The following is a 27,033-nucleotide window of genomic DNA, read 5'->3' as shown; positions in this document are numbered from 1 at the left end:
AAGCTGTATGTTGAAGCCATAGATTTAGTCCTTTTGTCAAAGTGATCATTGGTTGTTATTAAAACTTAGATCCTATAGCCACATCCTGTGAAGTGGATTTTGCTCCAAGTCACAATTTCACAGTTTTCCTGTTGGGGGTGGGGGGGGGGTCGTTACTAGAGTCCAGGCATTTGCCAGCTTGAGTGGTCTGTATAAAAGCAGGGGAGGGGAGCCAGCATCAGAAACTGTCCTCCCTCTGCCCAACCTCAGCCCAGCAGGTTAGACCTGGAAATCCCATCTACAGAGCTGGAATGTGCTGCTCTGTTCCCACCACTAACATGGTTCCTAGAATAGGAAAAGTGTTCAAGAAATTGATGAATGTTATGTAGGTGATAGGGAATTGGTACCACTCATGAGTAAGAAACTAAAGAGGCCGAAAAAGACTGGAGTTTCTACCAAAATGATGAGTTAGCAAAGGACACTGGAGCGTGAAAGAGGGGGAAATTTCTGGTTGACCTAGAAGGCATTAAGGGTTTAATAGATTGGATAGATAGGAGAGAAGAAACAATTCCATGCAGTTAGGAGTTCTAATGTTTTAAAACAAATATGGAAGGGAAGGAAAAGATTACAGTAAAATAGATATGTTAAACTGATTATTTAACTTCACAGTGCTACATTCATTTATTGTGTAACATGTATTGAAGTGCCATGAGTTTAACATACTGTTTGTTTAAATAATTACTGTGTGGAATTCACTGACAATAGTAGTTAAAATATACTACTAAATTTAAGACTATAGGGGCTAGGGTTTGCATTTTGTTTATATATTTAAATTTGGTTTCTAAAGTGTATGGATACCAGTTTCTTCCATCAGGGTGAGCTTAAAAAAAAATCGTAACTACTGAAGATAAAAGATAAATGAGAAACTGGCCCTACGTCAATTTATCTTTCTTTTATTCTTCATCTGGAGCAAGTAATTTACAACACAAAAAATCATCAGCACATCATGAGATAAGATGTGAACTTAAATGGGAACGCTTTGTGCAAGTAGAAATGCACTGGATTTATAAAGGAGATGCAGTAGGACGTGAATGTTTTATTGTACATGTTCATAAATAGAATATTAGATTAGTAATCATGTATAAAGGATTATTTTATTGAGGATTCTTGCTGTTATCATTTATTATAGCTATAATCTGTACAAATGACAAACTTTATCACAAATTTCTTCCTGTTTATCTTCTAAATACCATGAAGATAAAAATTTCTTTTAAAACCAGCCTTGGAATCCAAGTTCTTCCTCCTTTATTTTTCCAGGGCTGTTTTAGCCACATAGTCATGACAGTCTTCCTACCATAGCTTCCTGATTGCCACTATGAAAGCTCTTCTTAACTTGCTAATGTTTTATTATGAATGTAAAGAATAATACATCTTGTTTTTAAAAAATTGAATGTCTAGAAGAATTTGGAGTAAAAGGTAAAAGTCTCCTTCATTCCCACATCTTCCCATACCATGACCACCACACCTACACACACACACAAACACACACACACACACACACACACACACACAGTGTATTGGAGAAAATCTGGAATAAAACACACCAAACTATTAACTTGTTAATGGAGAAATAAAACCAAACTCTGTAAAATAATTTAAAGAGATTTATTCTGTGCCAATATGAGTGACTATGGCCCAGAGATCCACAAACCCAAGAAGCCTCTAGTAAGTGGTCCTGAGGCAGTCGAGTTACATTTTGTTTTTATTTATTTTAAGGAGACAGGAATTGCAGGTAAATCATAAATCAATAAATACATGGAAGGTATACATTGATTTGGCCTGAAAAGGTGGGACACCTCCAAGTGGGGAGCTTGCAGGTTATAAATAAGTTCAGAGATTTGTTGATTTGTAATTGGTTAAAGAAACAAAGCTTTGTCTAAAACCTGGGAATCAGCAGAAAGGAATGTTTTAGTTAAGATAAGGAAGTCTGCTAATCTTAGAGCAAGCCACAATATACCCAAAGTGATGTGTTAAGCAAAGTGGAGGCCTACAGGTGTGATTTAACCTTTGCCTTCCATGGCCTTAGGTCCTATTTGTAATTTAGTATCTTATTGCCACAAAAAGTCTGTTTCATCAGCCTTATGATCTCTGTTTTAATGTTAATGCTAATCAGTTGTAGTGTCTAAACTCCAAAAGGGAGGAGGTATAAGGAGGCGTGTCTGACCTCTCTTTCGTGGCCAGGAACTCAGTTTTAAGATTTTTCTGGGGTCCCCTTGGCCAAGCATTCAGTTAGGGTGAGGGTTGGGGAGCCTTAGGATTTTATTTTTAGTTTCCAAACTCTGTGTGTGTGTATATATAAAATATCCACACACATTTGGGTTGGGTTGGGTTTGTTTTACACAAATGAGGATACTCTCACTGTACATTATTCTGTGACTTTTTTCCTTAAAAACACTATAAAACAATTCGTGTGTTTCTACATCAGTATACAAAGATCTCCTTCCTTCTTTTTAATGGCTGAGTTGTCTCCATTCTTTATAAAACCAGTCCCTTATTAGTGGACATTTTGTTTTTTCTAACTTTTTACTTTGACAAACAATGGTAAATTTTTTTCTGCACATCTGAGTGTCTCTGTTGCTAAGATTTATATAACTGTAACTTCCTGGACAAAGGTATATATATATATATATATATATATGCTTTTATTTTGGTAAATATTGTCAGTCTACCCACCAGAAAAGCTTAAAAATGTATACTTCTGATATAAATGGTTATTCCTATCTACACTTACTAAGTTACCAGAGTACAGGAATGTAAATCTTTATGAATATTTAAAATTTTAATAAGTTAATAGGGTTTGAAAATAAACATTTGTTTCAGATTTCTGTCTCTCATAAAGTTCATGGGCAGATTGAACAGAGTAACATAATTTTTAAAAAATCATTATTATGTACTAAATCATAACATTCCATGGAAACTTTAGCATACACCTGACCATCACATTATTTGACTAGCTCTTTGTGGAGGTTGGAGAATCAACCTAATCTTGGCATTCAATAAAACTATCATAATAATTCTTATCAGTTTTACTTTCTTCTGTCTTGATATCTGGCTCAAAATGATCAGATATATTTTCCATCAAGAAAAATGCAACAACCATTACCAAATCAAGCAAAAAACAAATTCCCTTTTTTAATCACCATTGGAGGTTATTAGGGTACCAACATCTCACTGCACAGATTCTCAAACTTGGCCACACTTCAAATTCATTTGTGGAGCTTTTAAAATCTTGATGCTCAGGCCTCACCCCACATAATTACATTCAAAAATCTGGGTGAGAACCAGGCATCAGTAGGCTTTAAGTAGTCCCCATATGATTCCAGTGTGCAAAGTTTAAGAATCACTGCCTTACTCTAAAAACTAATCATTAAAGAGAAAAATTAAAAATTTATCCTGCCTGTCCTGTCCTGCCTGTATTTCAGGATAACCAAATAACTCTAGCTATTGTCTAAAACATTCCAAAAGAATTCGTGCTGATAAATATAGAAAGAATGATAAAATTAGAAAAATCACTAATTTGCAAGCCCTAGTGATATAAGTTAAGTGAAGATTGTCATTTGATTCTAAAACCTCTGGGTTCTCATCCCTCACTTTAGGAGTTTTTAAAAATCCCAATATTCAGGCTATAGTTTAATCTGATTGAATTAGAATCTCTGGGTGTGGGATTTGGGCAGCAGTAGTTACCAAATTCCACCCAACCTTCAACCCAAGTGATTGCAGTATGCAACCAAGATTGAGAACCATTGCATTAGGAGCAAAGTTAATAGTAAATCTGACAACAGAAGGATCAGGCTGCCGCTACCTGAATGGGCTGATTGATTTTAGCAAGCCTAAAGTTATGATGTGACACGGTGTGAAGTACACAGCACCATCTATAAGGTATTCTAACTACGGAACGTTTGACCTGAAAGTGTTTATCTATAACCTTTTGTTTACAAGAAATATTCAATTTAGGGGAATATGTAAATGCCACCATGAAAAAACCATCAGACAAATTCAGAATGTAGAACAGGCTACAAGTTTATTGCTGTGGTTCCCTCAGTGAGGCAAGAACACAAAAATGAGGGATTGGGAGCCCCTTTTTAGATGGAAGGACTTAAGTGACAATTGCTCTCAAATGCAATGAGTGAACCTTATTTCAGCCTGTCTAGTACAAGCCAACTGAAGAAAGACATTTCTGAGACATCAGGAAAATTTGAATATGAACTCATTATATGACATTATGCAATAATTATAGGGTTTGCAAAGTTTTTTTTTTTTTTTTTTTCTGAGACAGAGTCTCACTCTGTTGCCCGGGCTAGAGTGAGTGCCATGGCGTCAGCCTAGCTCACAGCAACCTCAAACTCCTGGGCTTAAGCGATCCTACTGCCTCAGCCTCCCGAGTAGCTGGGACTACAGGCATGCGCCACCATGCCCGGCTAATTTTTTGTATATATATATTTTAGTTGTCCATATAATTTCTTTCTATTTTTAGTAGAGATGGGGTCTCACTCTTGCTCAGGCTGGTCTTGAACTCCTGACCTCGAGCGATCCACCCGCCTCGGCCTCCCAGAGTGCTAGGATTACAGGCGTGAGCCACTGCGCCCGGCCCCTAGTTTGCAAAGTTTTTATTTTATAGAGATACAGATGGAAGTATTTAGTGTTTTTTTGTTTTGTTTTGTTTTTTATGTGGGAAGGGTGGGGAGGGGTGAAGGGCTGCGGGATCAGTATTTAGTATTAAAATGATCTGATGTGAGGGATTTGTTTTAAAATTCTAAAAGAAAACAGATAAGTGGAGCATAAAAAATGTGTATAATGTTGATAATTATTAAGCCTAGGGAATGGTTTATTATACTTTTCTTTCTACTTTTATGTATGTTTGGAAAGTTTAATTCTAAAAAACTTAAATACAAATGCTTTAAACAAAGGTTTTGAAATATAGGGTAAAAATGGTACATCAGAATGGCACGTGTTTAAGCCAGCAAAATGTTGACCATACTCTAAAGGTTAGCCCTGACATAAATTTTAGAAAGAAACCAACTGTGAAATGGATACATGAGTTTCCCAGCCAGTGGATATTATTTAATTTGTATTTGCCACGTATTTGGGATTTTGTTAAATGAATTTTTATTAAGCAAAGTTACTTGTATTTTGCTGCGGATCAGCCTTTCTAGTTTAGAACTGTGAATTTATCACTATGTTTGTGCCTGGGTCACCACCAAATAAGAATATTAGCATTTTGCCTTAACAAACATGTGTCTGAATATTCTTAAGCCACTTATGCATGACATGTGCACACATCCCCAAAAGCTTAAATATAGTAAGTTAGTACTTTGTATGAAAATCAAATATCTAGTTTTAGCCTTTAATATTTTACATTTGATATAAACATGTGAAATAAATATTTGAATTTTCTCATGCTTCTAGTGATATATGAACAAATGTTCTATTAACATTCTAAAGTAAAATAGAAATTGTCAAGTCTGAAAACTTCTTTTTCTATTACCACCTCCTCAAAACACAGAGCCTCAGTTCCTCACTTCACGACTATTGCTTTGGGAAACATTGGAAAGGCTGCCACCTCTAACTCCACATTTCATTCTTATGCCAAAGATAGTCTGCATTTAGCTTTATCTGGGCATATTTTACCAAAGAAGATAATTAGTAGAAAAATACAGAAAAATTTTGTTTCGGGAGAATCACTCGTTTCTTTCCATGGTAAATAGCATCCTTTATAGGTTTGTATGGGTTGAAAGAAGTTTTTTTTATTTTTGTTTTTTAACTGATTTTTTTTATTTGTATACATTTGTGGGGTACAAGTACAGTTTGCTACATTGATATATTGCATTGTGGTGAAGTCAGGGCCTTCACTGCATCCATCACTCCAGGAGCAACACACATTGCACCTACCAAGCAAACTCCCATCACCCCCTCTCTCAACCACCCACCCTCCATTGTCCATCATTCCACACTGTGCTTCCATGTTCTTGTTTTTTTAGCAGAAGGAATCTATCTTGTGTCTCCCACTGGCAAATATTCCCATTTCTCTATTTGGTAAAAAGTTTTTTCCCAAAAGGAATAAAATATGCCTTTGAAAAGTATGTTAGAGTGATTTTTGAGCACTTAGTTGCATTTTCTATAGGCTAGTGACTTTTTCTTAATACATGCCATGAACCCTTTACTTATTCCTTTTTCAGTTTTCTCTATAGGAAGCATTTAATTTGTATTAGCTGTTTATGAGCACCTACCTGTTAAACTAGGTCTTGGACAATTTACATGTCTAGTGCATTTTATTTCATATTTATATTTCTTAATTCCTTGTTTTTTTTTCTAGTTTTCCTTTTACAGGTATGAAATATAAATTTTTTATGGTAGGTATGACACCTGTATTTATTTAGCATCCAGACTAAAAATACTTAGTAAACGCTCATTTTAATAAGATCATTTATGGAAATTTCTATTCTGTTTATTTTTTTCTAAAACTTATTTTTATGGTTTTGTATTCTTGAATGAAATTTAGGAATTTAAAAATATTTATGAACAGCATAGTTCTCTGGTGATGTACAAAACTAAAATACTTTTTAAATTTGTCATTGTAGAAATTGAATAAAGCACTATGATACTAGTTTATGCAAACACAAAGTCTGCTTAAACTACAAAATTGAATCCAGGCAGACAAGTTTTTACAAAGAATTTCAAGGCAGACTAGTTGATGTCTAGAGCAAATTTTAAAGTGAACTAAAAGACAATTCATTAGTGGTTTCTGTTTTCTAAGGCTTTTCCCACATCATTTTCTAGATAAGTAAAATTTTTAGAGCTATTGTATTACTAATATTTAAAAGATAATATAAATTTTTATAAGACCCAAGAACCTAGAAATACTTAAGAGAACCACACTAGAAATAATTTCAAGAAATGTGGTCTTCTACCTTTTCTTGTATGTCTTTACTTCCATTAAAATCCAATTTTAAAGGATATCTTATGTATATAGTAGTTTATATTTAATCAATAAACTCCAAGTATCTATAATATTCTTAAAATACCAGTCAACACCCATTTTCTCCTATGGACCAGACCATGTTATTGTGCTTCGTGTTTCCATCACCCTATTTATATTGTTCACTCTAACACGACATTTCCCGAAGACCTCATTGCCTCTGATGATAAGCTTTTATGCTATAGAAATAAATCTTGTGTATCAAAGAAGGTACTGAAGACGAGAAATCTTTTTGGTGCCATCTCCCAGGTTCTCTTCCAGAATTTGGCCTAGCACTTTACTGCTTAGCCATAGGAGATGCTGAAATATTCCGCACCTCTGTGGAAAGTAGACTCCCTCCTAGGCCTGTGATCCTACAAGAAGTGAGAGCCCTATAGCCAAAGTGGAAGTTGAGTCCTTGTAAAACAACATTTTCTACTCATTTTTTCACAAAGTGTTGCCCTTCAGAGTATGATAGCCTAACCTCAACTCCCAGGCCAGAGAATTGGAAGAAGCTGTCAGAGAGAGTATCATCTGCCTTAAAAATGTGTGTTACCATGCTAAGAGTCCTGTCAAAACTCACACTACACCATCTTTTATGTAAGGGCAAACCCCTAAACACCATAGCAACTCAGAACAGGCACAAACAAGAAGAAACTAACATGAGGTTGCAGCATGCTGGACTGTGAAAGACTAGTTACAAGGTTGTTTATAATGAAAATCTTACTAAGCTCTAGATTCCTGTTTCCATGGTGATTTTACACACTGTATGGACCTTTCTCCTTTCATACAGTTTAAACAGCAAGGCATAGATTAACAAAGGAGAGCCATTTTAATAATTTCAAGTTCATTAGAGAGAACTTAGACTTTAGCATATTTTTATGCAAACTTTCTTGTTTTAGCATGTACATTACAGAAAAGATAAAATAATTCACTTTGTATTTCATCTTTTACTATGAGCTTAATGAGGTGAATAATATATTATACCATATTTTCATAGCCCTACAGCATTATTGTTGCTTGCCCACTAATGTTTTTCTTAGATGCAACTTTCTATTTTTTTCTAATTGTCTTTTTTTTAAATATTAGAGCACTGAGATGAAATACAACAGGCAAGAAGGTCCATGATTCCATTAATTTCCCAGTCTGAGACACAGATGGAGCTTTCATTCTACCTTGAAGCTTGTTCAATTTCTATATTTTTAGACATATATTTTCTTGGAAGATGCTAATTTGATGTTTCAAAGTTCCCCATAGTGTATTTCTGGTGTCCTAGAAAACATGTTTGTGATTTTTTTAAAAAAGTAACACATGCTCTTCAGTACATAGATTAAAGAGCTAACATTCACATGCTGTTTGCCATTTTAACTTATAAAAATGTCTCTTGATTTCTTGTTCTGATCATGCTAAATCATAATATGCAAACTATCTAATTATAGGTAATAGCATTGGTCATGAAATGGTTAACCCCACACTCCATGCTTCTGTGCTTTCTCTGGTGAATTTGACTAGCATCTTCTTCCATTCCACATAGCAGGTGTTTTTAAAAGAGACTCTTCTTAAAGTAATGTTGCATAAATAATACACAATTGATAAGTGTGAACCTTACCATACTACAACAAAGAATACTTTATCCATTAATTAGGAGATGAGTCTTCTGTTTATCTGAAGCATGGTTGCTGTGTATACCCATATTTGTACGTATGTATATATAATTTATGAATTCTAAGTTTTCAAAGAAACAATAAATAGTAAAACTATTTTGAAAACCATTTAACATTCTTTCAATGATTCAGAGATTTCAGGATCTTTTTGTCTCCTTAGATATTTGTTATCATTGAGCTTCACTATGGAAATAGAAAAATAACTAAAGATGTTATTTATGGGCTAGAAGTTGGTTGCTCTATAGTTCATATTAAATAAATCTCTCATCAACTCTTACTTTTATATTTCCTTAAAGACAGGGCACAAAACCTAAGCTCTGTCTTCTAAACCCTGTTATGTAGATCTTGAAATTAGAATCTGGGTACATGGGGAATTTAGTATTTTAGTGTTCTAGTTGCCATCTCAGTGTCCTTTCCTATATTCTGTTTTCTAGAGCATTGCTTTTAAAAATATAAGAAACAGAATCAGGTAATAACAGTGAGAAAGTACATGTTTATATACTATATTATATATTACTCTGGTGATAACTGTTATTTTTTAAAATACTAATTCTGTTAAGTTTTATTATCAGGGTGACCAGTATAGAATCATGTATCTTTTCACATGTGCTTTCTTTGTCTAAGGTTATTCATTTTAAGTAGCTACTCATAAAGAAGAGTTTAAGTGAGCACAATTGTTTGTCACATGGTTTGTGAGAAAATGTTCCATTGGGTGAAAAGACACCAATGCAGAGCTATAGTTTTTTAGGGTATATCTTTCTCTTTTCTTATTTAAATAAAACTCTGAATCACTTTTTTTTTTTTTTTTTTTTTTAAGGAGGGGGCAGCATACACAGAACTCTAATGGTTTTTGGTTTTTCAGGGTGAAAATGTTTTGTCTCCTGACTCTGCATGCCACCTGGTGTTTCCAAGCCAAAAGCTTTGATGTATTGATGTCCCAGGTTTTATCTCATATTAAAACTAAAGAAATATCTGAACATCTTTTTTCTTTTAAGACAGCTCATTTTTCCATGTATGTGAAGCCTTGAGGCTACCACTGTGGTGCTTCTGTACCTATAGTTTGTTGCTAGTTCGTGTGTGCTTGCCCAGTGTTCATTCCCAAGGGGACAAAGGGGGACTGCTGTGTAGCTGTGGGTTCAGGCCAGCTCTTATGCAGCCATTCCCAACCATTCCAATTTTCTATAACTCTTCGAGCTTAGCACCCTCTACGTATTTTACTTAGTCCTTAAAAATACTCCTTCAAGAGTTGCTGTGTATGAATGTTTGGAACTATGGAAACTTGTAATAGATTTACAAATGAAGCAGTTCACCTTCCAGTGTTATCATCCTGACAGTGACTCAGATCGTGTACCAGGGAAACCACATATAATCTGTAATCTTTACTGAAATTCCAAACTTAAGAAATCAGAACTGTCACGGAACTCTACCACCTGGAAGTATGCTGTCAAATGATATATCAGGAGACAGGTCGTTAAAAACCTATTCTAAGAATGTCAGCAAATCTTTCTAGAGGCTAGGAAACAAAACCTTGGATTGAATTTGACATCAAGTTAAAGGTTTAGAATGCAGTGGGATTTCCCAGTTTTCCCTTAAACGTTGTATTCACCTTCTAAACCTGCTTTATCATCAATGCCTAAAAATTTCACTTTGCTTCACATAGCCAAACTTTATTGATCTCAGTAAGGTAAAGCCACAGCACAATGTCTGGCATGAATCAGCACTCAGTAAAGGGAAGCTGCTGTTGTTACTGGTAACAGTAAATATATGCACCATCCTAGTCATTGAGAATATAACAATAAACAAATCAGACAAAAGTCCCTGGCCTCTTTGAACTTATATGCTAATGGAGAGAGATGGTGATAAATGCTATAGGGAAAGGAAACTCTGGCCTCCTGTGGGAAATGGTTGCTGTTTAGATAATGCTTCCTTTAGGAAATTTTTCCTAAGCTGCTTTTCCACAGATACACACACACACACACACACACACACAATCTCACTGTCTTTTCTCATTGCTGCATTCCTAGGGCCTGGCTTATAATAGGGCCTCCAGGGAGGGAGACAATGAAATCCTGAGGATTGTATATAGAACTTGGAATGTGATAAGGACTTAATTAAAATCTTTGATGTGAGAAAGAAGCAGAGTTTCTGGAAAAAAAAGTTTGTTAGCAACATAAGCGTTAAAGATGAGGAAAGAATGCCTTGTAGTGAAGATAATCAGAACTTAGGAAAAGATAAAGAGACTAGAGGAAAAAGGACATATTTGAATAGAATTGAGAAAAGGCAAGTTGATCTGTATCACCTAAATTTACAGCATAAAAAACAAATTTGAATGGGGAAAGAGATAAATTGGGTTTTTTTTTTTTTTCAAGTTCAAGATGGCAAATGGTACAGTTGAAAATAAAAAAAGGTCATGGAGAGACGGGTTTGGCTAGAGAACACAATGGGCCTGTTAGACTTGTCTATATTCATTTGGAAAAGTTGAGAGGAATATAACAAGTTGATGAGTAAGAACTTAGTTTCCATTGTTTACAACTCTGAAAATTCTGAACAGAATTCCTTTGACTGTAGATGACGTGAAATATAACATAAAAGGCCAGCCCTAACTTGAGAGGTTCCATCACCAAGCTCAATAATGTGAACACTATGTAAGTTTTCATTTTTAATAGTTTGGGATACAGAGGACCCTTTTTAAAATAAATACTTGGCCACCCATTCTCACTCAGTCTCTTAATCCTCTTAGAGGAAGGCGTCTGAAAGGTGAGCTTTCCAAGGGGGAAACAAGATCATATTTCATATTTTGATTTAATATTGGGGCTTATAATCACAACATTTATGAAATTCACCAAAGTATATTAATGAACTATGAGTGTATAGAACAAATTCACATAGGTAAGCATCAAAATGACTGTGCTATTTAAGCTGAAAAAATACCCTTATGTTAACATACAGATTATAAGATGCTATTAACAAATGTCTGGATTTTTTAGCAAGTTTTCATGTAATATTGTCATTAGGTATAGCTGATTAAACTTATCTTCTTACAGATGTGCCAAATACTGGTGTAAACAAACCTAGAGTTTCTGACACTGTCCATCCCAACAACTATCTCATCAGGACAGAGCCAGAACAAGGAACCCTCTATTCACCAGAACAGACATCTCTACATGAAAGTGAGGGTCTGTTGTATTCTCTTTTAAGTATTGCATTTGCTTTTAATATTTTGTTCTTGAAACTAAGCATCACAAGTATATAATAAATATATTTCCTGCTGGTTTCATTCCTGCAGGATCATTGGGTAACTCAAGAAGTTCAACACAAATGAATTCTTATTCTGACAGTGGATACCAGGAAGCAGGGAGTTTCCACAACAGCCAGAACGTGAGCAAGGCAGATAATAGACAGCAGCATTCATTCATAGGATCAACTAATAACCATTTGGTGAGGAGTTCAAGAGCTGAAGGACAAACACTGGTTCAGGTAAGCTGAACACAATCAAGATCTTCATAAAGCAATACCCCTCTAGTTGAATATCTGTTATAGGTATCTCTCATTGTATAAAAATAAAACCAATATGTATAATTTTTAATTTACTGAATGGATAAAGTAACAAAATCATTTTCTATTGTTTGAATTATGATGTTAAGGAATTTTTGGGCATGAAACCTAAAACTATGTTTCTATTAATTAGCTCCTATTAATGAGTTCTGATAAATTTCTAGACGTAATAGAATAACTCTTCTAAAAACCACAGGTTTAGCACAAGGAGAAGAGTCCAGGGGAGTGTAAGAGAACTGGCTGGAATGTTTTAGTCCCCGAGGGGTTATGAGTTTTTAAAATAGTACTAGAGCTAAAGTATGCTATAAAAAGTCCTGGAGGGCAGAGTACTATTCCCATACTTACATAAAATGGGACTAGCCCACTCTAATCAAAGTTTTTACTTTCATCACTGGAATTGTTCTCTGAAAGCACATCTCTTTTACTAGGATATAAATATTCCTGCTTAAAAGAAAGTTACTGTATAGAAGTATACAGTATATTCATTCTGTTAAGTTTGGGTTCTCTAATTTGATAGCTAAAAAAATGATAGTGCATATATATTTATCAAAACAACTTGGTGCCTTCCTCGTGGCCACTTTATTCGCATCATTCCACCAGCATATGCCAGGATTAAGAGAAGCAGCAGGAGTCCTGTGTGGCAGTAACCAGTGAGGATAACTGTCTATCCAAATACCGCAGTCATTTCTTTGGAGCTGAAAAATATCAAGATGATCAAAGAAGTTAGGTGGACCCTGTGCTTCTTGTAATGTAATACGGGAAGCCCTGTAGGCACACAAAGCACTGGGCTAGGGGACCTGGTGCCAAACGAGAAACACAATATGACTTTGGCACTTTTGCTCAACAATTTAGGAGAAAATTTAAAGTAATTTGAAATATTTCTGTATTAAAACAAACACAGGTATAGTCAATGAATTTTTAAGCTAACATGAGAAATCTTGTGCTTGTAGCAAGCTCCTTCACGCTGCACCCCCAATCCTCAGATTATACATTTACTCCTTTGCTGTTTCGGATGCTTTGGTGGAAAAGTTAAGGGGCTTGGACCAAATGCCTACAGAAGTTCATCCACTTAGGTGAATTTCTGTGTCGGCAGGTCTAAAGTCTCACTTCTGAATAGTAATTACCTTAACTATATAAATTTTTTTCCCCTTAATAGTGATCTTGTTACCTCTTTTTTTTTTTTTTATTTTAACTTACAGCAAGTTAATTTTGTACTAGAGCTGAAGAAATTATGTTGCAAGGGGGTCTCTAAGACTTAATTTACATGTAGCCTAGGCAACACATTCTCTAGCTGTCTGGACCAAGTGTCATTTCATTTTGGTAGTTGCTAGTCATATGTGGACTTTTCTTACTGTTAGCACTATTATCTCCCAACCACACATTTTAATTTTCCAACTATCTACTAAATTTTAAACCCCATTTTTCTTGTCTCATTGTTTATTTACCATCCTCTTCCCTCCCCCCATCTTCTCCTTTCCACAGCTATTACCCTCCCAAAATTGTTGAACTTGGGCACACTTGAGGTCTCAGAACAGGTATTCCAGCCAGCCCAGTTGCTGTGACACCTGGAGGCAAAGCACACTCCTCTCATGACATCTAAGGGTGTACAAAGTGCTTATCTGATCCCTTCTTCTCCTCTTACTGCCCTAACTAAAAGTGGCTGGGTGCTAATGGCAGCTGGACTCTAGCAACCATGAAGGAGATAACAGAGCAGCCTGGTCCTGGTCCTGGGCTTGTAATGCAGGGCCCCAATGTGATTTTTTTGTTTTGTTTTGAGATGAGGTCTCACTGTGTTGCCCAGGCCGCACTTGGCCTCAGCCTTCTGAGTGGCTGGGACTACAGATGTTTGCCACTGCGCCCAGCTCTAATGTCTGTTTTTATTTCTCAGCCTGCTTTCCTTTTCCCCATACCTATTCCCCTAAAGTCACTTTTCTGGTCCAACTCTCATTCTTTTTCATTGTTGGACAGCATCAAGAAAGGTATCTGACACCTACCATGTTAGCAGGAATCATAGATTTATAGTAGAATCAGCCATGGCAAAAATGTTCCTTTTCCATGCCAGTCTTTTCCAGCTGGCTAGGCCAAAAACCCAACAGAGACTTGTGCACTCTTCCTGCTGGAACAGACTTTTGGGGTGCCTTTATTTGCATCTCTTTAAATCCACCAGATAAATCCAAGAGCTCATAGATCAGAGGAGGTAAAAAGAAATGGCTGAAGTATATAGAAGCCACACTTGATCTAAAGAGACAGATAAATTTGACGAGAGCACCTATGCAGCCAAGCTGTCCTTGCAGTAAACTTACAGGGAGAACACTGGACCCAGTCTTGACCCATGAAAGAGTAAAGACAAAACAATTATAAATACTCCTCCAGCTACACTTAGACTGATGTATTCAAATTTGTTTGTTTGTTTGTTTTACATAAATGCGTTACCTTGGCCAAACTTTGACTCTCAGGGAATGAAGTAAGTACTTTGTTCTAGTGACCCTTCACACTCATGAGTTATTTGTAGCACTTGAAATAAAACTTTTTATGTCTTTTGAAAAATGCATAGGCAAAAGGGTAAAAAATGCAGAGACAAAAAAAGGAATATTAAATGTCTTCAGTCTCTTTTTACTGGTTGATTTTAGTGTTCAGATTAAACCACCAAAAAAAAAAATGTAAAACAAGAAAATCACCATGAGGAAAAATAAGGTCTGGCTCTAAAGCATAAAACGACAAGGAAACGTAAATGCCTAAAATAAATAGTGAATTCACAGTCTGTAGTGAGCTATGTGTTTTCTTGTTTTTGGAGGGGTTTTTTGTTTGTTTGTTTGTTTGGTAATGCAGTGAACACAAAACCCTGTATAAACCCATTCTCTTTTTTCCCCCCTTTCATCAGCCATCAGTAGCCAATCGGGCCATGAGAAGAGTTAGTTCAGTTCCATCTAGAGCACAGTCTCCTTCTTATGTTATCAGCACAGGCGTGTCTCCTTCACGGGGGTCGCTGAGAACTTCTCTGGGTAGTGGATTCGGCTCTCCGTCAGTGACTGATCCCCGGCCTCTGAACCCCAGCGCATATTCCTCCACCACGTTACCTGCCCAGCGGGCAGCCTCTCCGTACTCACAGAGACCCGCCTCCCCAACAGCTATACGGCGGATTGGGTCGGTCACCTCCCGGCAGACCTCCAATCCCAACGGACCAACCCCTCAGTACCCAACCACCGCCAGAGTGGGGTCCCCGCTGACCCTGACGGATGCACAGACTCGGGTAGCTTCCCCATCATCCCAAGGCCAGGTGGGGTCGTCGTCCCCCAAACGCTCAGGGATGACCGCTGTACCACAGCATCTGGGACCCTCGCTGCAAAGGACTGTTCATGACATGGAGCAATTCGGACAGCAGCAGTATGACATTTACGAGAGGATGGTTCCACCTCGGCCAGACAGCCTGACAGGTGAGTACAAGGTGACCGACCGCGCTACATAAAGCCCAGTGAGGAAATCTTTCATGCCACTGTAGCTGAAACAAAGCATGATAACGTGAAAAAAGCTCATGTTTTTATCTCAAAATTTACATTAGCAACTTCAGGTTAACTCATCTTTCAGGCTCTGTGATTATTAACGTGTGAAATTATGTACATTTATATCAGCAGAACTCTTTTGCAATGGATACATTTTTCCCCCTCAAAATATTAGGGCTTAAAATATACTCTTTTGCATTCAAGATGAATTGGTTGGCATTCTAAGCTATTTATTTATTTTTTTTGTGTGTGTGGTAATGAAAGATTTTTCACCAGCCAGGCCTACCCCACACATCCATACGTATGTTATGTTAAAAGTGGTATCAGAATATCTATTTAAATATATAAATTTTTTTCTTTAGAAATGCTTTGGTAGTATAGACTAGAACATGAATTTGACCCCCTACTGCCTTGATTTTGGCAGCCCAATGCAAATTGAACAAAGCTCTTATGAATTACCTTTAAATGCCACTTGGATTAAATCAGAAAGACACGAGATCCCTGATATTATAGCTGTTACCTTCAGGGTTTTTCATGGAGGGTTCCCCGCATAGTGTAAAGACTTTGTACTTTTTAGTAAAATGAAATTTATCTTTATTTTTTTTATTTTTTTTATTTTTATTTTATTTTTTTTTTATTTCATCTTATTGTTATGGGGGATACAGAATTGCAGGTTACATACGTTGCCCATCTACCGCCTTTCCCCCCGAAATTTATCTTTAATTAGTGTTTTTAAATTATATTTTAAAAGTAACATATAGAGTAGTAAAAATTATACAGGAAAATATGAAATCAGAAGTGAAAGTCTCAAGCTTCTCTTTTATCCTCACCCAGTCCCATCACCAGTTTATGTATCCTTCTGGAATGTTTATTTGCATACATGAGTAGATATATTACATACAAGTGTGCACACACGATTTTCTTTTATAGTGATGAGATTCTATCATATGTATCTTCCATAAATTATTCTTTTCACTTAATATGTCTAAGAACTCTACCTTATTCTTTCTTTTTTTTTTTTTTTGAGACAGAGTCTCACTCTGTTGCCCAGGCTAGAGTGAGTGCCGTGGCGTCAGCCTAGCTCACAGCAACCTCAAACTCCTGAGCTCAAGCGATCCTCCTGTCTCAGCCTCCCGAGTAGCTGGGACTACAGGCATGCACCACCATGCCCGGCTAATTTTTTCTATATATATTTTTAGCTGTCCATATAATTTCTTTCTATTTTTAGTAGAGATGGGATCTCGCTCTTGCTCAGGCTGGTCTCGAACTCCTGAGCTCAAACAATCCGCCCACCTCGGCCTCCCAGAGTGCTAGGATTACAGGCGTGAGCCACCGCGCCCGGCCTTATTCTTTCTTAATAAATGTATAGGACTCCTTTTTATATTAAATACATATATTTAATCATTTTCCTATTATGAACATTTAGGTTGTTTGACATTTTTAGCTATAAGATATGATGCAATACACATTTTTCTTTCTGCATATTTCACTTAGGTACTAGGATAATTATGGGTTCTGTTTCTTAAAGTAAAATTGCCAAATCAAAATCTATGGGTTTTTTTTTTTCTTTTTTTTGGAGATAGGGTCTTGCTTTATTGGGGTTTGGGTGCAGTGGTGTCATCATAGCTCACTGCAGCTTCAACTCCTGGGCTCAAGCGATCCTCCTGCCTCAGCCTCCAGAGTAGCTGAGACTACCAGCACATGCCATCACGCCCAGCTAATTTTTTTATATTTCGTAGAGACAGGGTCTTGCTCTTGCTCAGGCTGACCTTGAACTCCTGGCCTCAAGCAATCCTGCCTTGGCCTCCCAAAGTGCTAGGATCACAGGCGTGAGCCACTGCACCCAGCCATATATGTTTATATTTGCTTTGAGGGATATTATTGAATTGCCTCAAGGAGGTTACACAGACTATGTTTCTGCCAATAATTTAAGAGTGTGCCTGTTTCCCTACACTTTTATCAGGACTGTATATTGCAAGTTTTTCTTCTTTGGCAATCTGGTAGGTAAAAGCTATACCTGATTGTTTTAATGGCCCTTATTGAGTTATGACTGAGGTTGAAGATTTCATATGCATGTGTATTAGACGTTTTATTTCTTTTTTAGCCACAGGTTCAGGTCTTTTGTCTATTTTTGTCATTTGTAAAAGCGTTGTATACTTGAGATAAATTAGCCCCTGGTAATATACTTCTCAAGTATTTTTTCCATTTTGTCATTTATCTTTTTATTTTGTTTTAGGGGTTACTGACAAAAATTTTTAATATTTTTGTATAGTAAAATTAACATTTTTTATGGCTTCTTTGGAGATTTTTCTAATTGAATAATTTTGCACAAAGAATTTATATTGAACTGGATTTTGAGCTCAAAGAAATCCCTAGTGAAGAATCCACATCCTTCTCATTCACCCATTAGAGGACCTGGCTTAGGTATTTTCTAGAATATATGGAAAGTATGCAGCAAAGTGATGGAGAAATCATGTATGAAATCCTGCCTTCTGAGGAAATCTTAAAAAGTTAATAGCTCTGAGGACTTATGTATTGTATTCCCCCCATGTGTTGGGCAGAACAGCTATGCAGAGACCTGGGCTTGTAGGAGAATGAAGTGGACACCCAGGGAATGAAGGCAGCACGTAAATTACTGTCTCCATGTTTAGCCCTGAGAGGGCTCATAACCTTTTGTTTAAAAAGCTTGTTTCTCGATCGGGGTTGGGTGGGGGGAAAAAAAAAAAAAGCTTGTTTCTCTGACAGTGCAGATAAGATTAGACTTTATGTTTCAGGAGGGGAGAAAAATTTTATATATGTAAAGACCTAGCCTCTCCCTGGCTTTTTATTTTCTAGAAATACTGCAGTCTTCTAAAGAAGCAAAGTGTTTCTTTCCTTTTTTTTTTTTTTTTTTAAGACAGAGTCTCCATTTGTTGCCTGGGCTAGAGTGAGTGCCGTGGCATCAACCTAGCTCACAGCAACCTCAGACTCCTGGGCTTAAGCAATCCTTCTGCCTCAGCCTCCCGAATAGCTGGGACTACAGGCATGCGCCACCATGCCCGGCTAATTTTTTTTATATATATATTTTTAGTTGTCCAGATAATTTCTTTCTATTTTTTAGTAGAGACGGGGTCTCACTCTTGCTCAGGCTGGTCTTGAACTCCTGACCTCGAGAGATCCTCTCATCTCGGCCTCCCAGAGTGCTAGGATTACAGGCGTGAACCACCGCGCTCGGCCTAAAGGGTTTCTTTAAATCGTTGTAGGGAAGCTTTGCTGTCATCTGCCTGCCCATTTATTGTGAAAGTGGATCCTAATTTGTGAATTCCTTTCTTTTATTCTAACTTTGGAAAATGATGTACCAGTCATTGTATTTGCTATTGTTCTTGATTTCAATGGGTTAATAGCCTGCTAATTGATACACCTAAAGCAATATTTTGTTATATATTCAGGGACTTGTATATTTGCTGATCATAATTTAAATAATGATACCATGTATGTACAAATGTAATTCCTGCCACAAAAAAAATATATACTCTAAAATACTCATTTCCGTATAATCATAGAATGTCAAGAAATGTTTTGATTAGATAAGGAGTCAATGTTTGAAAGATAAATTTATTTCTAATGTCTTAAATATAAAGGTTTTGAATTGCATGGAATATATCACTGTAATAGGTAAACTATTAATAATATGTATTTGTGCAATTGCAAATAGAAATTATTGGTTGAGCAAATAATATTGTGGAGTATCAGTGTGTTCCATTATCTGGAGGGAGAGGTAAAGTTATTAAAAATTAATCTGTGGAAATGCTTCTGGAAAAATTACTTCTAATACCAATTGTGGAGCCTTATTACTTGTATTCCAGTTTCAACAATGTTACGTTATAGTGGGGTTTCTATGCATATTTGTTTTACTTAATCTAAAGAGGCTATGTACTGTAATTTTTTAAATGCTAATCTGCAGGACTGTTTACATGTGTTTTTTTTTTTAAAGCATGAGCAGGTAAACGAAAACAGTGACAGTCATTGTTATATTATTCAAAGTGATTTGTAATATCAAGAAAGTGCTACATTACACTGCAGTTCTAAGCCTTTTATTTTCCATTACAGTGTGTCACATATAATACTTTTATAATCCCATAATAAGGTAGTATCTGCTGGTTACTTTTCATAGTTTTAAATGGTAAAGAACTCATTTTATTACCTTGTAATCATAGTCAGTGTTTACAAAAGTTCTCATGTTGCATGAATTCCAGTGAAGGATCCAGCCAGATCCTTACAGAGTGAGAATATAACATTCTGGTAGTGCTGAGGAATGCTTTGTCTTACTTCACATCACAGTGGGATGCTGGGAGCACAGGGTCATGGCCGACATCGGGCTGGCCTTTGCCCAAGTGTGAATGATCTTCAGAGTCTCACACTGAGTCAAGAATGTTTTTTACTCAATATATTGAGTGTTACACTAGCACCTCGTATTGATAAGGTTATGGAAAACTAGGTACCTTCACCTTCTCACTTTATGCCACCACTAAAAAAAACAATGCTTATACTTCTGTTCAAGATACTCATGGGCTCCATTAAAAGAGAGAGCCTAGACTCTGCTAAAAAAAAAAATAATAATAATAATAATGAGAATTCTGCCAGTGAATAAAAGGTGAAATCCTCAAGAGAATTTTACAATAGCAATCATGGTACCATCTTTAGAGATAAGACCCTTCCCTGGTGGGCTAACTTGATGTTTGTGGAGCTCCCCGAGTTTGATTTCTCACATCCCATGTCGTTGATTCTTGAGGTATAGCTGTGTCCATTGTTGAGTGTGGAACGGCAGAGCACTGACTTGTGGTCTCCTCTCAGCCCTACCACAAAGTAGCTCTCCGATGGGGTTGAATCACGTTTTCTTTTGGTCTCTCAGTTTCTTTGGTTTTGAAATGAGAAAGTTTGTCTGTATTATCTCCCGGTTATAAGATTGTATAAACCTGAGATCTTCATTTTAGCAAGTGGGGAGCCAGTAGCTGAAACTCATGTTGGTTCATTTAGTTTCTTTCCATGTCACATTGCTGTTCAGGGTAGGTAATAATCATTCACTTTAGAAGCTTTATATATTTACTAACTTTCTTGCCACTCCTCACTGAGCAACATATAATTATTACTCATATTCAGGCCCATTTGCATTTAGTTGTGATTTGATAAACTGAGCTAACAGGATGGCTCTGATCCTATCTTTTTATAATTAGTTATTATGTTAATTAATTGCTATTTTTATAAAGCAAATATGTGCTGACCGATGTGATATGTTCGTGCTTTTTCTTGCTCATATTGGGAATGTAACTTTAGTTGGTATTCTTACCAAGTGACAAATTTTACTTACCAGTGATAAAAAATCACAAACTTTGAGCATCATAGAGTAGAATGTACTAATTCACTCTTTTTAAGAAAATATTTGGATTTGAAATCTACCTTTTTATCATGAAAGTCCTGTGTGTATAATTTGTGTAAAAATATTTTTAATATTTTAATGTTCATGTCCTACTAACTTTGTACTTTTCCTTTATACTAGAAAGAAGGTAAACAAGAATCTGGTATGTGAGTTCCTATAAAAAACAAGAGTTTTGGGATTTCTTTTTTTCTTTTAAAGAAAGGAAAAATATGGCAATAAATAGTAAAATTGTATTTCATAATATTTAATAAGCGTTATTAATTCACTGTTACTATCCCAAATTTTGTAGTATAAAATTTTCAGTGTTTTTCTGTAAAAATTACATGTGAACTAATAGAGAGATGTATTTCCAAACCACTCTTAAGCATTAGCCTTTACCAAGTACATGATGTAGGCGTTGTCTTAGGTGTTGGGATTTAAAGAGGCATGAGATGGTGGGCCCTCCCTGCAGAGACCTGATGGTGCACTTAGTGTGACTGGCAGGTCTGAGGGCAAGGAGAGAATGGTGTGAACCAAAGAATAATAGAAAAAAGCATTCTTTATTTGGTCACCATCGTAAAATACCTTACAATTGGGAATGAATTTCAGTGTTTCAAACCATTTAATAATTTGTTGTTATTTTTGTTAGAAAATTTACTTTTATCTTACCGGCAAGAGAAAGTTTTATTTCAAAAGTGTATATGGAGTCCTTTTCACACCTGGCATCCCTCTTTTGTAAAACTTACTGGTTTTGGTGTTTAGACTTAACGCGTAGTCCTGTTGGTTAGGATTTATGTTTATAACCTCACCGTGATTTTCTCAATTCGTAGTGATGTCATTTTCCTGCCTCTAGGCTTACGGAGTTCCTATGCTAGTCAGCACAGTCAGCTTGGGCCAGACCTTCGTTCAACTGTGTCTCCAGACTTGCACATCACTCCTATATATGAGGGGAGGACCTACTACAGCCCAGTGTACCGCAGCCCAAACCATGGCACTGTGGAGCTCCAAGGGTCGCAGACGGCGTTGTATCGCACAGGCTCAGGTGGGCATCAGCTCTGTTTAGCTGATTTCCCTATTTCATAGGCCTGACGGTGGAAACATTTTATTGAGATTGGGTTCCCTGTTAGAAAGAAATCATGTTGCTGATTTGGTTGTCAGATAAGCAGCTTGACAGCAGATCAATAAGCAGTAAAGTGGAAGTTCATTTAGTACCTATTTATAGGTAATATATTTTTACCTTAGCACAATCTAATCAATGAACATAGTGATTGTACTGTTAATTCAGGAATAAGTTTGTAAAACTATAAATCTAACTCCCCTCTGGTTTGAAGCATACTCGATATAGAAAGGAAACCCTTTGTTGGAAAATTTCTTTGTAATTTTTGTTGCTGAACAAGTTTTTGGAGAAAATCCATACATGAGTTACTTGGCTGTCATTGATTTAGCTTGTATGGATCTCAAGTGTATTTGGTATTACCCTTTCTTAGGTGTTGAACTTCCTCTGAATACTTAAACATGGAACATGCCACAGATATCCCTTGTGATGGACTCAAACTGGGACAGGCTGCATTAGCGTCATTTATAAAATCAGGGAGCTGGGGCATCACCCCTTGTACCCACAGCCCTCACGTTTATGCCACACCGTGACAGCAGAGAGAGCAGAGGCTGCAGCCCACAGTGCCGTGAGCTGCCAGGTCATGCTGCAGGGGTGGCTCGTGGAGTCTCAAGAAGCAGCTTCTTTTTTTTAAAAAAAAAAAAAAAGAAGAAGTATTACAGATTTATTAACATGCCCACAAGTGAACTCCAGGTTGCAAAGATAACCCCTCAAAGGCATAGCTCTGGGAGACATATTTCCCAGAACATCAGGAGGAGGAAGGCTGTATTTGGGTGGGTTCTTTGCCAGAAACTCAGTTTGGTTTATCGAGGGATTTCTTTTCTAATAGAATGCACTAATTTTTACATTAGTGAAGAAGTATTTCACTTGTTCTTATGTCTGTAAACTGAGGAATTCCTTTAATAGGATTAAGAAATAGGGAATGTTAAAATCTTTATAAATCTTTATAAATGCATGAAGAATATGTATACAGTCATGAAGAATATGTATATAGTCATTGGAGAGAGAACTGCTATAATTAGTAGAGAAATGTTAAATACAGTGTATAGTACCTTTATATGTATTATCATGCAGTAATTTATGGGAGTAGCTATAGAACAGTTTGATATATTAATCTTCTTTCTCTCTTGTGAAGTCGATTATCCAATGTTATCAAGATCCACAGGTCTAGAAATAAGATGTGTGGTGGTCCTTCTTTATCTGTGTGGGTATGTTCCAAGACCCCAGTGGATGACTGAAACTACAGATAGTACCGAGCCCTTACGTATACTATACTTTTTCCTATATATTCATACCTGAGATAAAGTTTAATTTATAAATTAGGCACAGTAAGAGATCAATAACAATAACTAATAATAAAACAGAACAATTAAATAAAATAAAGGTTACTTCAAAACAAGCACCATGATACCACGACAGTCAGTCTGGTAGCCAACATGTCTACTATGTGACTAACAGGTGAGTAGATCTATATAGTGTGGATACGCTAGACAGAGGGATGATTCACATCCCAGTAGGAATGGAGCTATATGCACCGAATTTCATCATGCTACTCAGAACAGTGTGTAGTTTAAAACTTATGAATTGCGTATTTCTGAAATTTTCCATTTGATATTTTTGGACCACAGTTGACCATGAGTAACTGAAACCATGGAAAGCAAAACCCCAGATAAGAGAAGACTACTATATAAGAAAATAAGTAACCTGTGTACACTAAGTTTTAAAATTTTGATGGTTTCAGTTATTTACAAAGTTGAATAAATATTTTGTTTTTATCACTAAAAATGAAATTATGAATTTTTTCTGTTTTATTATTTATCTCTAAGATTGGTTTAATTCTTTTCTTATATTTCTCTTGGAATTTTAAATTATGAATCTTAGTGAACATATGAAGACCTATTATATAAGCAGATTTACAATTTTACTTTTATTCTTTCTTGCTAAAGAATTGACAAAATATTATTTGTGTATATTAAAAACTTAGTTACCATTTTTTAGCGCTCATGAGCTAGATTTGAAAAATCTAAAAGTAAGCAATTTGTATAATTGCCAAAAACTATGGTCCTTAAAGTTAAAAATATTTTACCTTTTAAAAGGGAGTGATCTCATGGAGAGCATACTAATCTTTTTCAAAATGTTGACTTTCTAGTAGGTATTGGAAATCTACAAAGGACGTCCAGCCAACGCAGTACCCTTACATACCAAAGAAATAATTATGCTCTGAACACAACAGCTACCTACGCGGAGCCCTACAGGCCAATACAATACCGAGTTCAGGAGTGCAATTATAACAGGCTTCAGCATGCAGCACCGGCTGATGATGGTACCACAAGATCTCCGTCAATAGACAGCATTCAGAAAGACCCCAGGCACGTACCAGTTAGGAGTCTCCAGAATGCTGTAGTGTTACAGGACTCAAACATTTCCTCCATTCTGACTTTTTTTAATTGCCAAGTCTATTACAGTCTCAGTAATTGCTTATCTAAGACTTCCAGTTGTATTCCAACTATGTAGGTCATTGAGGTTAATTTCATTTTAAAGATAGATTTCTTCTTTCCTTGCTTTAATAATAAGTTAGAGAATGCACAGATCTGTGGGAATATTTGTAGCATTCACCATTGAAATACTTCACCAAGGCAACTATCTGGGATAGCCTCTTAGATTTGAACAAAGGACTTTGAAGGATCATTTTACCCTTTTTCTTTTATCCTGACTGACTTCTTGGATAAGAGCTTCTGAAAATGTGTATTATTGTTCTAAAGTGGGAAAGAGCAGTGTTGTATACATTTTGGATTATTGGTCAACATGACATAGAGCTTTTATTAACCAGGTGCTTTGAAAAGCTTTCTGACATTTAGGAGAAAATGGTTTACAAGAAATTCTCGTATCTCATAAGCAAAAACATATTTGGCAAATAATAGATGTTTCCTCTTACTAATTTTGTTTGGTCCTGTAGACAACATTTTTTATTAAGATAAGTGTAAGTCATTTAATACTTGATTGATTTTGAAAAATTAGCTTTGTCTTTAATGAACATCATTTAGAATATTTGGGAAATAAGGATACTTTGAAACTAAAAGAATTTTTAGTTTTATTTTGAAAGGGTAAAATTGTTGCTAAATTTTAAGCAGCTGTAGTGTTATTTTAAGGCATGTATGCAAGATTTCATTCACTCTTCGCCCACAAATAGTTGCTTCACTGGAAAATTGTTATAATTATTAATTCATTTTTAGCCTCCTACCAACTTATTCTAATGAATGTGAATTAAAATGATGAGTGAGAGTTAGGTCTTTAAAACAAAATAACTAAAGGTACTTTAGAGTTGGATGGAAAGTCCACTACTTCACTAAAACCACTTCACCTATTCATTTTTATGCCTAAAATTCTTTAAAGTTGATACATATGTTAAAATTTGGTTCTGCTATTCCTGGTTTGCCATCTTTTTGTCATTTTAAGGATTTTTAAAAATAATTTATCTAATAGCACCTCCAATATAATTATCAAAAATATTCTCATTGATTTTGTTTTTTTAAATCCTGAAAATGACAAAAGATTAAGGCACCCAAATGGATGCAGAAATTCTCAGAAGGGTTTTGAATTGTAGGTAATTGAGACCATACCTTGGCTAGGCCTATAGAGAAAATAATAGCTACCTAGAAAAGCAGGGAGGTGTTGTTATTAGAGTCTTGAGTTTAATATGTGTCTCTGAAGACTTCAGTTTTGACCTCTGAGTTGATTCACTATAAACAGGAATTTCATGTATGATAATATACTTCAGCTATTTATAGTATGATAATTTCATAGTCTAATGTATAAAACTGTTATGGCTAGCTTTGATTATGTGAAACTTTACTGATAATGCATTTCATAAGATGAATAAATGATTACCTTATCATGGTACCTGCATTTATTCTAGCTGCAACCAGAATTCAGGTGAATTTGAAACTTGGAAATTTGAAATTTCCAATTCACGTTTCCATCTCAACTCATTTCCCTTTAGCCTAAAGAATTTCCTTTAGACTTTCTTGTATTGAATGTCTGCTTGCAACAAATTCTCTCAGCTTTAGTTTACCTGAAAAAATTTTCTTCTATTGCCTTTGCAGTCTGAAAATATTTTTATTTCACTTATTTTTAAAGGATATTTTTGCTAGATATAAAATTCAGAATTTACAGGTGTGGATTTTGTTTTCTTTCAGTACTTTAAAAGATGTCATTCATTGTCTTTAGATCTCTATTATTTCTAATGAGAAAATAAACATTACTTGTATCATTCTTCCTGTTATGCAATATATCTTCTTTCTAGCTGTTTTTCCATTTTCTCTAGCTTTTAGTTGTACTCTGATGGGTGTAAGTGTGGTTTTCTTAGCATTTAACGTGTTTGGGGTTCACTGAGAGTCTTGGTATGTTGATTTTCAGTCATTGTTTCTTTAAATTTTTTTTCTGCTCCAAACTCTCCTTCTCTTTCTGGGACTCCAATTAAACATATTAGATCACTTTATTATTTCAAAGATTACTGAAGCTCTGTTTATTTTTTTTTTAATCTTCTTTTTTCCATGTTCTTCTAATTGGATATTTTTTATCAATGTCTTCAAATTTAGTGTTCTTTGTCCTATAGACTCCACTCTATTGTTAAGCCCATCCAAATATAATTTTTCATTTCAAATACTTGAATTTGGCTTTTTTGATAGTTTCAATGTCTCTGATGAGATCTCCCCATCTATTCATTCATTAGGTACATCATTTTCTGTAAGTCTTTAAACATATTTATAATAACCATTTTAAATTACTCCTGATAATTCCGATATCTGGTT

At 35.8% G+C, this 27,033-nt stretch overlaps 1 protein-coding gene across 13 annotated transcripts in view; it reads left to right on the top strand.

The window, feature by feature from the left end:
• PKP4 (plakophilin 4) overlaps positions 1-27,033 on the top strand; it is a 222,853-nt gene that overhangs the window by 151,871 nt on the left and 43,949 nt on the right. For 5 of the 13 annotated variants that reach the window (XM_069456298.1, XM_069497930.1, XM_069497318.1 and 2 more), the window contains exons 5-9: positions 11,703-11,834; positions 11,945-12,135; positions 15,095-15,647; positions 21,962-22,150; positions 24,372-24,591. In XM_069456298.1, the coding sequence (XP_069312399.1) occupies positions 11,703-11,834; positions 11,945-12,135; positions 15,095-15,647; positions 21,962-22,150; positions 24,372-24,591 (1,285 nt within the window). The remainder of the gene's footprint in view (positions 1-11,702; positions 11,835-11,944; positions 12,136-15,094; positions 15,648-21,961; positions 22,151-24,371; positions 24,592-27,033) is intronic. The other 8 variants (XM_069456382.1, XM_069497482.1, XM_069497564.1 and 5 more) reach the window with 4 other exon arrangements.

This window comes from Eulemur rufifrons, chromosome 1 (assembly GCF_041146395.1).
Source record: "Eulemur rufifrons isolate Redbay chromosome 1, OSU_ERuf_1, whole genome shotgun sequence".
NCBI classification, from domain to species: domain Eukaryota; kingdom Metazoa; phylum Chordata; class Mammalia; order Primates; family Lemuridae; genus Eulemur; species Eulemur rufifrons.
The sequence above is the reverse complement of the archived record's forward strand: the minus strand, read 5'-3'. Positions and strand labels throughout refer to the sequence as shown.